Raw genomic sequence first — 13350 nt, 5'->3', positions numbered from 1 at the left:
AAATGAAAGCTTACGCACCATTTCAATCAGTATAGAGTTCTGTTGTGTGGTGACTCCGCGGCGTTTCTGTGTGTTACAGATCCTGTAGTGCACTTAGACCCCTGCTAGCAAGATGCAAAAGCACATTCTAAGACACTGCAGTACAATTCCTGATTTTATTGTGAAACGTTGATAGATTTAAGACAGATTAAGAACTTTTGTATTACTGTAATGAAAAGAGCACCAGTTCTGAGGGAGTACAGGTAGAATTGCAATATTTAGTGAAATGGTCATTGTACACTTAACTGTATTTGATACCTAGATAACCCAGTAGGTGACTCCGTTGAGGAAGAGACCTTTCCCTTCCCATCAAACAGGATAGCCTTACAGTAGTTACATCCTACTGTGCTACATACTCAGCAGTGCTAACTACATGCTTCTAGTTTTGCTGAAAAATAAAATTGAATTGTAACAAATCCCTGATGCAAGATACTTTGAGCACCTGCAGGAAAACATCCATGTAAACAGCAATACATGATACAGTACACTTTAAATAACAGACAAGACAAGTCCTATAACTTTTTGACAATATTCTGAACAGCTTTATGCTGAAGCTAATAAACACCATTGGAATCATAATGCACACTTCCTTGATTTAAGACGCTCAGAATTAAGCCACGTAATTTGGGAAGAACCTGTAAACATCATGCCTGCCTCACAACAGGTTGACAGTGTGTGATCTCAGCGAGAGCTGCTACAGCAGGATTAGAATCAACACTAACTAGTTACACGTCACTGGCTGTGAGGAAAGGATAAAACACCGGTACGGCAATCTCTGACCAGCGTGGATCATGGAGATACTGTTTGTATCTGGTTTTCAAGTATGTGAAGCACCTACTGTCATAAGATCATCAAAACCGTAATGTTTTGATCAGCTTATTGCTTTTACTTCATCACTTCCTCACATGATAGAAGAGGGAAAGAAGATGACGGTTAGGCACAAGCATGGAATCTCATTTCTTTCTCAGTCACTAATATTAGCCAAAAATGCGTCTCATTTAAGCAAGTTCCTCAGGAGAGAGCTGTAGTTTCTACAGCTGACTTCTTATTCATGGAACAGCTGCCCTTGTATTTAACTTAGTATTTTTTACTTGTAAGAGAAATAAGGAGAACACCCTCTATGGTCTTACAGATTGAAGAGAACTGAATGTTAAAAATGGCTAAATTGCAAACCTGTGTCACCCTGTGCTAATTGTACCTGATGTGCACAATGTAGCTGTACATGGTTTTACAGGGAATGTGGTCTTTCAGTTCCCTGCAACATAATCTGTTCAAAGGGGGTGTCTCCTACTAAAGGTCAGGTGAAGAGACTAGTCACAGAAATGACCAAGTTTGAATGCCACAGAATTCAAGAACCACTGTTGCTGTGTTGGTTTTTTTTTTTTTAAAAAAAAAGGAATTCCAGTTCCTTACCTTGGAATTTAAGGGGGAAAGAGATGCAGTGGTACGGACACTTTACCCTAAAACAGCTCAGCTACAATATTTAGGCCCTATCCTGTGTGACACAAATTTTCCTCCCCAGTGTTGTGACTTGAGATGACGTCTCCACTCCCTTAGTCGTGAATGTGGTCCAATCACTAAACGGACAGAGCTCTCTCTTCCCACCCAGAAAATACTCAATACTCACAGCTGCAGAACAAACGTTCTGCACTTTTTAAGAAGGTAAAAGGCAGACTTAAAAAAGCACAATTTGCTTAACTGTGCATGACTCAAAACACCACTTCCTGTAAGATAAGGGTACGTTTCCCATTTTCCCCTCTGGATATAAAAGGATTATGAGATACCCAAATATTGAGGCATCAGTAAAAAGTATACTGCTGCTGTTACTACTACATTACAATTTGTGGAATAAAATTAACGCCCCCCCCCAAATCTTCACAAATGAGAAAGCAGTTTGTCAAAAACCGCAAGAAATGGTATACATTAAATATAAAACTCATATACAAAAAAGGGCTAACTTTTTTTTAAAAAGTTTGGAGAGTTCCTTAAAATTATCTAGTTCATTGATTTGAGCCTACCACACACTTACTCTGGACTATAATAAAATAACTAGGAGAGATAAAATACTATTAAAATGCTTCAGTTGGAGAACCGAGGTACCAATCTTGATCACTGCATTAAAACTGCAGCACGTATGCATAGCCGAGAAGGAACAGCTCTTACGCACTGCTCCCCTCCTCTTCCCGCGTCACGCCGGCGCTGAACTCTGGAATCTGGTCTGCAAAGGACTGTGTCATCCATTGTCCATTAGGAACTTCATTGAAGGACGACCCCTCACAGTACTGTGGATTGCTTGCTGCCAAAACAAACAAAACCAACACAATACAGTTTTCAAAATGCAGCTGACACCACTAAGTATTTGTTCCTAAGCAGAGGTTTACAGACGGAATGCCCCAAGCGCGGCACTTTACCAGCTCCGTTAGAAGAGAAATGGCACTGTTCGCTTTCATACGGCGCACGATCACAGTAAGCTCCTCCGTACGCTGCTTCATAGCCTGGATCGTATTTTTCTTCTTTGACAGCCATCTTTTTAGCATCCTCTGCCAAAGAGAAGACCTCAAGGATTAATATTCAGAATAAAAATGATCAAGAGTGTTTTCATCAGAGAACACCTGAAAAAACAGCCACACATTCCACAAGATAATCCCTGCTCCCCTTAGATAATTACGGCTGTACTAAAAAGAGAGGGGAATCTGTAATTCCACACCGCACGATTTAGAGAAGATGGCACATCTTCACCCTCCCCTTAAAGTCTTTATTTGTTTTTGCTTGCGAAATTGCTAGTTGTGTTGTACACCACATATTAATTAAGGATTAACAAAATAACCACTATACCTTGTGCAAGTTGCAAGTCAAACGTGTACTGCACTTCTTGCACCTCTGTGTTTGGTGCGATGCCTTTCAGTTGATCCCTTAAGTCCTTCAGCTTTATGTAATAATGAACTTTGTCTTGTGCACGAGGGAACTGAGCACATCTTGCACTGGATGATGGCATAACGTAGCAGAGCTTGAGACAAAGGGCAAGAAAAATAGCATTACTGGTCCCTGAGCAATGAGTTAATATTTAGTGCATCGAGAGTTACTTAACAGTTAAGCTCACTGTTTTAACTCTTTGTACAAACTTCAAGAAATGCCACGAGTCGTTGTGGAAGAGGGTAAAAGGAGTCTTACTTTTTCTTGGCAAGCTAGATGTCTTGCCTGAAGAGAGGGGCTGATTATCAGCTGCTGAAGCGAGGACAATTTTCACCAGTTGTTTATGTGCTGCAGGAGAGGCAGCACCAGTATGTGTTACATGAAGTACAATTTAAAAGTGTATGCCAGAGAGTGGAGCACACTCCAGAGCTGAGCCAGAAAGTCCCCAGAGGAGTATGTGACAGCATGCAAACACCCCAAACCAGCGAGGGAGGCATCACAGGTTAATGAACCTGGCTTCCTGGCAGAGTACGCCTGCACCACGCTCGCCAGGCTTTGAAACTCTGGTTAGCGTGGCTGAAGCCAACTGAAGTGTCTCTATCTCTGCCAACAGCCCTAACTAAAGACAGAAAGTTAGTTCAGGAAAAAGGAGCTGTATCCAACCCTTTTTTCTCCATGCAGTATTTATGAACAAGTACTAGTAAAGAGGACTATTTATCTTTCTGACAAACCCATCTACTGCGGAAGCCTTTAAGAGCTACTTCAGAAGCAAGCACTTTATCATCACCAACGGTTCCTCAGGCTCTGATGGCAACACTTCTCCTTTAGAGAAGGACAACTTAAACTGAGCTTAAACTTGCAGCACTAGTAAAATTTGGGACAGAAGTAAAAACAACCCAAACTTTTGAACTGACAAGGTAACGAAGCTTTGGAATAAGCTACCACGGCAGGTAGTGCAATTGCCTTTGCCTTAACTTCTTTATGAGGACACGTTAAACAAACCTATTTTTGATAATACGTAGCTGGTCTCTTGAGACATCTTCCAGCACTAGATGTCTATGACTAATGCACTCTGCATGAAACTGTTTGTTTTATCTTAAGTGTCCAATTTCATTTCAAGCTGCAAATCAGCTTCAGATGACTGAGGCTGATGGAAGAGCCTGGGCATGCCCAGATCCAGTAACGCGGCAGCTGTCGTGTGTAACAGCACAATGATGGACTTACTATTTTTTCTCCCCCACTGTGGCACTACCAGCACCATGGTCAGGTTCGGTATCAAGATTCAGGAATATAAACATACAGGGAATCGGACACAGAGAACCAGATGAAAGTAGATGACAGTTATCACAAAAGCATGGCTGTTTTATTTGTATTTAGGTAGTCCCCAAAGAATGCACTGAGCTACCAACCGTAGTACACCATTTGCAAAATAAAGTCTGAAGAAGCTGCATTAAAGATGTGTCTGAAAATTTGCGCTATTCCCCTTTCCCTATTTAAGTAAAAGCCTTTTACATCCCTTGTACTTCGGGCAAACTTTGACATTACTGTCAGTGTGTGCAAGTCCTGAGACTTTGTTACTTTTGAAATAACCAAAATGGAATGCCCTGGTTTTGTTTCTCACTATCGATACTTACAGTTTCTGTATCTGGCACCTTGTGTGGCTGCAGTCCAAATTCCAAGTTCTTAACTTTTATTCCAAAAACTTCTCTACTAAAAATTTCATAAATACCTAAATTGAAGAGAAGATAGGATAAGTGGACAAAAAAAAAAAAAAAGCTACTGACAGAAAAAAAAATGTATTTGAAAATCAGGGTTCTCACATTTTCCGTTGAAAGCTGCTATACGAGGTTTATACTTTTGTAACTTCTGCATCAGAATTCGCCCTCCTTCCCGAAACTCTTTGCTAAAAGAGAAAGTACTCAAGATTATAATCACAACTATTATTTCATTAATAAGCACGATATTTCCCCTTGTTATCCTACCTGGAGAGGTCTTTGCTTCCAGGTGTTGTCCTTTCAACCATGTTTGTAAATCCAATCCCATATTTATGTGGCAAGGTGTGGTCATCCATATGGTTCAGCTGTTCATTACTTAGACCAGACATGAACAGACACTTCCCTGTGAAGTAGGAAGATATGCATTTGCTTTTTTCTAAGGAAAAAAGAACAACAACAAAAAAACCCAACCCCTCGAGTACCAGAGTACTGGAATGCTAATGAAGAATCTATGGTAACAGAGCACAGGCTAATTTCGGGAGACTATTGCCCTATCCAGAAAAGTTCAAAATTGCTAAAATTACTTGTCTACTGCAAGAGGATAGAAAATCCTAGTGAACAATGGAAATTCCTCACCGTGATCCTGTGTACGGAAACCAGTCTTTCATGGTCAAATAGATTTTGTGATTCACTTAAGCAGGGAGTGAACATGATCAATACGGATTTTGTGGGAAAGGCTGTGGCCAACACAACATGTCTGTTTTCTTTTACAACCTTGCCATCGCTTCTCCTTGCGCTGGGCGCCTCTGACAGAACCCGTTGCCATCTTACATTCATAATTAGTGTATAAAAGTATAGTTTGGGCGAAGTGCACTGCCAATCTCTTACGCACACATCAACCACAGCTAGCTCCTAATGACTGGGGAAGGTACAAACGCACGGATTTGTCAGAGCATGCATATCTGGTCTGCCTGTCGGTGACAGAGGCCGTTGGTCTGGCTAGTCTGCAGTACACTAGAGAAACACTCGAGCCTGATTTACAAGTCTGCTGGACACCAGAAGCATTTTGGCTGGAGGATCACAGGGCTGCAAATTAGCCCACGTGGAGCTCCCTACTACCACGGCTGGAATGGCTCCCAGTACGCAAAACAGAGCATTTCAACACAGCTCAGGCACCGTCTTTCTTTATGAGAACGTGTGGCAGAAAATGTTACTTGAAATGGAAAAATACCTAGAAAAAAATACCTGTCTGGAGAATCAGGTGTGCCAGATGCATATGCCTGCTGGAAAAGGGCAATGGTTTTCGCTTTTTCATCAGTTAGAAAGTTTGTTTAGAAGAGATGAATAAATGCAAACAGAAGAGGACTTGCTGAAATGCATTTTTGGGAAAATGCGTGTAGTTTTATTTTATATCAGAAATTGATGCCTATCGACTTACCCTTGATAACTCAAGTACTAGAGATTTAATTTTTATTCCTTATGTTGCACACTAATACACCAAGAAGTTACTTGGTAACGCTGTGCTTACATGACAATTCTAAACCTGCACTGAGAGTCACAGATCATTCCTCTTTTATTCCTTGTTCTGTATGGTATTTGACAGAAACCTAATTAAACCGGTTTGAGTTTTAAGTGCCACAAGTTCTAACAAAGTACTGCAAATTCTATAAGAAGAAAGGAAAACGAAAACGTACAAAAATGGTTTCCAGGTCCAGGGTAATGATGTCCTTTGTAAGCTGCCATCAAGCCAGGGTTTATGCCAATCTACAAAGATACCAGTCCATGTTAGCAATGAGAACATGGCTTGCTAGTCAGGAATTTAATCAAGTTACAGTAAGGATGCTTATTCAATTCTCTTTAAGTTACTGTCAATAAACAGAACTGTGTAATGGTACCTTCCATCATTATTTAAAAAAATGGACAATTTTATAGCAATGTTTCATTTAGACGTGCAGTGTCAAAAGAGCAGCTCACAGTGTGTTTTACAGCCACTGGTGTAGCGCTTCCAGTAAATAAAATGTCATGTAACGGTCTCTCCTGATTATGTGTTATACGTGAGCCTCAGACTTCTCAGAAATCAGAACTATGTTACTATGATTTTTAACAGAAAATGCAAAGCAGCTCTACAAACAGGAAATAGTTTATATACTTTATCTTGCAAGATCTTGCCATATAGGCAACAAAGATAAGTAAGCAGAAGGAATGTAAATCACAACCAGCAAGTAAAGACTATTCACTTTTCACTTAATCTTGTAACTGCAAGTTACTTACTATTACAATGTCCAGATCAAAGGTCAAAATATCAGGTAAAGTCTTGGTCAGAAGTTCCGCTTCAGATACACCATTAAAACGGTCCACTTTTCTTTTGACTTTAAAAGTATCCGTGATCTTTTCTTGTTTGCCTTTTGACTTGGCTGGTTTCTCTTTTTTAGCGGCAGGCTTTTTGGGTTGCTTTGGCTCAGTTGCTTTGGCTTTTCTTTTCCTTCCTCCTTTTTTAGCTTCTGAAACACACAGCAAATATCCTTTTGTACATTTCTAATGTTGCAGTGTGGATGTTTAAAAAGACTGAGCTAAATGTATGGATACAGGAAGAAATCAGACAGACAAATTTACCTTTAAAATTCATTAATTTAAACAATTATCAGATGAATCTCAGTTTTGCAGGCTCAACACAGAGCTAGCTTGGGTGTCTCTGCACCACAGTCACACACACAACTCGCAGGCAACTAAGCTAACTTAGGATACAAACCAAAAATAACCCCATGACTAGGTTAGGTTGTTTACATGCTGCGTGCAACAATCCTCTGGAAACACTCTCATTTCTCTTGCAGGATATGCTGGAACATCGAAGCTTAGGTTCCAAGGAATGCGACAGTAAGTTCTAGTCTACTGTTCACACCTCAGCTTCTCAATAGGAAAGTCGTTACAGATTACATTACAGACTGAAGAAACTGAACAGCACGTCAAAAGCAACAGGTCTCAACGGTGACCTGCAGTGTAAGGTAAAAGCTTGTCAGGAACACAAACACAGAGGCTGAACGCTGCATAAGCTATTCACAAGTTACTGGTTACAAACCAGATATCATCCAGTGCATCATACAGCAAGGTCACGTAGGAGAGCTTCAGGATCTCAGTTTGAATGAGTGACACCAAACATTGACTTTTATTTACAAGATGCAAGCATAAAGCAGTCACTGTTCACTCATTTGAAACTTCCTCATCTTCTGGCCCCTCAAGCTTAGGGATTCAATCAGCACAGGTCCTGGTCATGACATGACCACCCAGAGATGGCGCTCTGTCCTTGTTCATTAACAACGTCAAGTTGCAGAACACAACTTCAAAAGCATGAAAACACATATAGCAGCAACCAGCGAAGAGCCGAGGTAATCTATTACTTTAAAATTGAGTCTTCATCTTATTTTCAAAATTACTGGATGAAATTCTGCTTCAGATAAGAAATAAACGCAGTGGATAACAAGGCACTGCTCTAAGTCTGCAGACTTTTTGGCGGCTGTTTTTGTTTGCACTCAGCTTGCTTACAAGGAGGACAGAAGTCATGTGAAATTCCCACCGCGTCATTGGAGCGACTGCTTCGGCAAGCTGTAAGTAACAGTACTCAAGCTCTAGTCTAGCTACAATGAAGAGTAGACTCGGAAGGCACCAACTTGGTGAGGCACACAAGCAGCTTTCCTTTCCTATCCTTTGAAGAACTAGGAGGTTTTTCATGTGGTGGCAAAATGCCACAGATACTCAGACTGCTCCCAGTTGGACATACTTCAAACGAAGCAGGATGATGTTGTCACTCTCATGCTGATCAGGTACCTACCAACCAGACACTGGCATGTGAGATGAACAATGCCAGTGCAGCCTTTCAGATGGTAATCCTGAAAACTGCACTTTTTTCAGCCCAGCAGGTAGCTGGGCTCCTTCGCCCTTCACACGTGGTCCCGTAAATTTCACACATATTTGTTAAGTCTTCAAGCCCTGCCTTTGAAGGCCTTACTCAGCTTCCAATTCTTGCAAAAATATTAGGGAATAGTTTCATTACAGAGGATTACAGTCATCCAAAAATACTTGAAAGCGCAGTCAAAGAGCGTGCTCATGGTAACATTGTGTCATTCAATAACAAAACTGCAAAAGAAGCCAAACTACGCAGCACCTGAGATACATCCTAACTGTAGTGAATAATACTGTGACTGAACTGAGCAGCTGCAACTATTTTAAACTGGAGGTTCTTCCTACGATTTCATCCGGCCATGTATTACAACTACAAAAAAAAAAAGCAGCTGATCATGACCAAAGGATGCACTTAAATGAGCAATGTCATTGTGTGAACTGGCTGATAGGTTACCTTGGTACATAGAGCTCTGACCTATACTTAAGTGTTAAAAGCAAGACAAAACTCAGTGTGTGAGTATTTGCTATAGAATCACAATTTAAGCACGGCAGAGATCACTGCTTTTTTTACGTGGTAAAGAGGAAGCAGAGTAACAGAACGAGGGATCTTTTCTGGGCGTGGTTATTGTAAAGCCTAAGCGTACAAAATCCTAGTGGGAGAAAAGAAAGGCAATGTACAAGTGCATAAAGCACAAAACTTGTGTCGCCTACAGGAAGCTTTCCAGCTTCCATTGTTTGTATTTGTTTAAATAAGCCTCACTAAAACCAAACAATCCTTAGTGTACATAAGCAATTCAGTATCAACACAGTAAACCACCATTTAAACAAAAATATTTCAAATGAACAGTATTAGACTGTACTTCTCTTGCAGAAATTAAAAAAAAAAAATTTGAACTCAGACTTTAAACAGAAAATTTCTCTAACACAACACTAAAAGCCATGAAATCAGTTAAGAATGATACGCTTATCTATTGAAACAAAAATCTGCTTTTCCTGGAACAAGATAATTTTGTGAGACTGAACAACGTGAACACTATCACCTGGGTTTACGCTTATCTTTTTAGTTGCCTGGTAAAAAACGTTACTTAAAGAATACAATTAACCACTACTTCCTCAGAGAGCATCAAGGAAAAGAAGTCCAACAGGTCCAAAGAAGCAGTTTAAGACCAATAATTTTTCCCCCAATCGATTTCTAACACTCTAGCTCACTCAGCACAGCCCAGTCAAACTACCTTTTGGAGGCTCCTGAGCAATGTTTGGCTCCGGAATGCCCTCTAGAGTTGGCTGCTCGGTCATGACTTCCATGGTAGGCGCTGCAGTCATCATCTGATGGAATGGAAATGTGTAAAATGCTTGAGCTTGCTGAAGGTACGCGTAGTATCTTGGAAAAGGAGAAAAAAAAAAAAGGGAAATAATTTATTAATACTTTAGAAATCTAATGATGTACCAAAGAGACTGCAAACATCAACCTTTACCAAGGCAGGCACGTGCTGCGCTTACATTCTCCAGCGACTCTATTCACAAGGCAGTACACTACCCAAATCCACTAAGCAGTCTGACTGCTTAGGGGGTACCCGGTGATGTTAAACCCAACATTAGTGGTACAGTTCCTCTCATGATTACTAGTATGTGGAAGAAACACAACATTCTTTAAGTGAAGTGTAGAGCTTTTCCCTTTTTTTCTGAAAAACCACTCTCTAGCACACATTACCAAGGCAAACTGCCTATCAAACATACCGACATGTATTACAAGACAAGCGAATTAAAACTCTTTGGACTTCAAGTTTCCCAAGTTTTAGATTTTCTTAATGTTACATCAGTTACTTTATCTGATATGATTCAGAATGCATGAATCATTCTGGGCTACAAAGCATTATGAATACACGCAGCGTTAGTTACTATGCAGATTATTAAACTGCTTTAAAAATCATGTGGCAGATGTCGTCAAGTTATCACACACTGGATCCCAACACAAATATTCTTCTTATTATATGCATTTATTCTACATGGAAGCATTCACACACGCACACTCTCACAGATTCAGTCTCCTTCCATGCACGAAGACATTTTTCCATATACAGCTCTCTTGCTCCACGCGTTTATTAGTCACATACAGCCCTCACACCCCAACACAAACTTCTGCTTCATACTGTCATTCCCTTCTGCCTACGCAGCTGCCTTCTTGTCCATGGATTCTACTGCCATACAAATACACAGTAAAGATTTTGAGAACAGTAAATTTTCAGGAAATAATTTTATCATCTCAAAGCTATTCATAAAACCAGCAAGTAATTTTTAGATATATAGAAAAAATTGGCCAAGACTGGCTATTTGGCCAAGACCAACAGCATCCTGGCCTGTATCAGCAATGGTGTGGCCAGCAGGAGCAGGGAAGTGATCGTGCCCTTGTACTCAGCACTGGTGAGGTCGCACCTCGAATCCTGTGTGCGGTTTTGGGCCCCTCACTACAAGAAGGACATTGAGGCGCTGGAGCGTGTCCAGAGGAGGGCAACGAAGCTGGTGAAGGGCCTGGAGAACAAGTCTGGTGAGGAGCGGCTGAGGGAACGGGGGTTGTTCAGTCTGGAGAAGAGGAGGCTGAGGGGAGACCTTATCGCTCTCTACAACTGCCTGAAAGGAGGTTGTAGAAAGGTGGGGGTCGGTCTCTTCTCCCAAGTAACAAGCGATAGGGCAAGAGGAAACGGCCTCAAGTTACACCAGGGGAGGTTTAGATTGGACATTAGGAAAAATTTCTTCACCAAAAGGGTTGTCAAGCACTGGAACAGGCTGCCCAGGGAAGTGGTGGAGTCACCATCCCTGGAGGTATCTAAAAGACATGTAGATGCGGCACTTAAGGACATGGTTCAGTGGTGGACTTGGCAGTCCTGGGTTAATGGTTGGACTTGATGATCTTAAAGGTCTTTTCCAACTTAAACGAGTCTATGATTCTAAACATCTCAAAAGAAGGGACCATTCTCTATTACGCAATGGGTATTTAAGAATATTTAAGAATCCCACTGTAAATCAGATTTATGCCAAAACAGCCCACAGTCTTGTGATCAGGCCACTGATTTTGAACCAAATACCTGCCCTGAATCAATGAGAATAAATCTGAATGTAGGTCTGTCGGATTCCTGGGGAAGATGCCTAACAAAGTCATGGGAGATTTTCCAAGTACAGTAAATACCTCAATCCCCCGTGCTGGAAGAGTTCCATTTTATATCAAATGCTTGTGCAGTTACTGAACCAAACAAAACTGATCTTCAGATTTGTATTGGGAAACACAACTGAGACATGTAGAAGCCAGTTCATAATGTAATAAACGCTTAATTATACAGAGCAGAAGAACAGAGTGAGTAAGAAAGAGGTGAAAGCATCTAACCCAAGACTAGCTGTCTTCTTGTAATACATGCCTTCTTATCTTATGCGTATATGAAGTCTCCTTGTAAAATGAACAGAATTCCCTTTAAGTAGAGGAAAATTTGCACCATATCATGGACGAGCCCTCTAACCACATGGTAATGAGAAGAAAGAGAGCTTTTACCCCTACCTCTAAGTTCCATATACATTTTTAGGTAATTTTTCTTGCAAAGGTTCAGAAACACAACCTCTTGTTACTGAGATATATACATATATATTATGGAACATTTAAATAAGTATTTTCAGTTCCATGAGGAAAAGGTAGCGAGTTACCCCCCCCTTCAGTTCATGCTAAAAATGAAAGAAAGAGAGAAGAGAAAAAGATATGCCCACTGGAAGAGAAACAAATATGAAATCATTTACAAATTCACTTCCACGCGCACAGACCTCCACTGCACCCGTGCACACGCGTGTGTTTCTCACCACGCAGCGAGCCCCTTCCCCACCGCAGCGTCAACCAACCCAGTCCCCTTCCACACCCCCCAGGGCACGGCGGCCCCCAAACACGCAGGGCTGCCTCACCCGCCCTACGCCGCCCCCCCGTCAGCACGCATCAACCTGCTCCGTCTCCCACCCCTCAATAAGCACACGCACGCCCACTCCGTGGGTCCCCACCGCACGTCAGTCCCGCTGCACCCACAGGTCCCCCTCGCACGACCACCGACCCCACGCGGAGCTCCCGCTCCGGGCAGCTCCCCCGGCGCCCACCCACCCGGGACGCACAAACGCGGCATGGCGCCCCGCAGCCCCACGCCTCCCGCCGGCGCAGAGGGCCGCCCCACCGCCCTGGGCCCATCCCCCACCCGGGAGGGCCTCCCCTCTCGCTTTGTGCCGAGGACGGGCTCAGGGAACGGGGCGGAGGGGGGGGGGGAAGGACCGGGCCGCCGCAGCCGAGCCCCGGCTCCCCGCGGCCTCCTCCTCTCCCGGAGGAGAAGCACAACAGCGATCCCCAACGCGAGGCCCGAGCGCGGCTGCGGGCCCCCGCCGGTACCTGCCCAGCTCCTCGGCCTCCATGCCCGGGCGCGGAGCCTCCCGCCGCCGATGGGGCTATTGTCACCGCCCGCGCCGGCCGCCCCCCGCCGCGCTCTCCCCCCCCCCCCGCGCCTCAGCGTCCCAACCGACCTGCCGGGCGGCCCCGCGTCACGTGAACGGCGCCGGCCAATGGGAGCGCGCAGCCGGCCGGGCCGGGCTGGTAAGGGAGGGGCGCGGGAAGGGGGCGGTGCCAGCGCCGGAACCGGCGCGCTGGGGGCTGCCTGAGGCGCCGAGCTGGGAGCGGCCGTTTGAGAGAGGCTGGCGGCTGGGCCCCGCCCGGCGGGTCGCAGGGCCTCCTCCCGCCACGGCCTGAGGGTTTCGGGGCCGACACCACGAC

At 43.4% G+C, this 13350-nt stretch overlaps 1 protein-coding gene across 1 annotated transcript; it reads right to left on the bottom strand.

Moving 5' to 3' along the window:
* Positions 1-141: 141 nt before the first annotated feature.
* Positions 142-12995, bottom strand: TDG (thymine DNA glycosylase). The gene is made up of 10 exons (XM_086468268.1): positions 12973-12995; positions 9797-9945; positions 6939-7168; positions 6362-6431; positions 4935-5070; positions 4773-4855; positions 4587-4681; positions 2875-3046; positions 2451-2579; positions 142-2335 (listed from the first exon to the last, which is right to left on the bottom strand). Exons 1-10 carry the CDS (start codon positions 12993-12995, stop codon positions 2199-2201), a joined length of 1224 nt encoding a protein of 407 aa, XP_086324394.1. The 3' UTR covers positions 142-2198.
* Positions 12996-13350: the final 355 nt, after the last annotated feature.

This window comes from Leptosomus discolor, chromosome 1 (assembly GCF_034619465.1).
Source record: "Leptosomus discolor isolate bLepDis1 chromosome 1, bLepDis1.hap2, whole genome shotgun sequence".
Classification (NCBI taxonomy): domain Eukaryota; kingdom Metazoa; phylum Chordata; class Aves; order Leptosomiformes; family Leptosomidae; genus Leptosomus; species Leptosomus discolor.
Note: the sequence above shows the minus strand (reverse complement) of the source record. Positions and strands in the feature narration are given on the sequence as shown.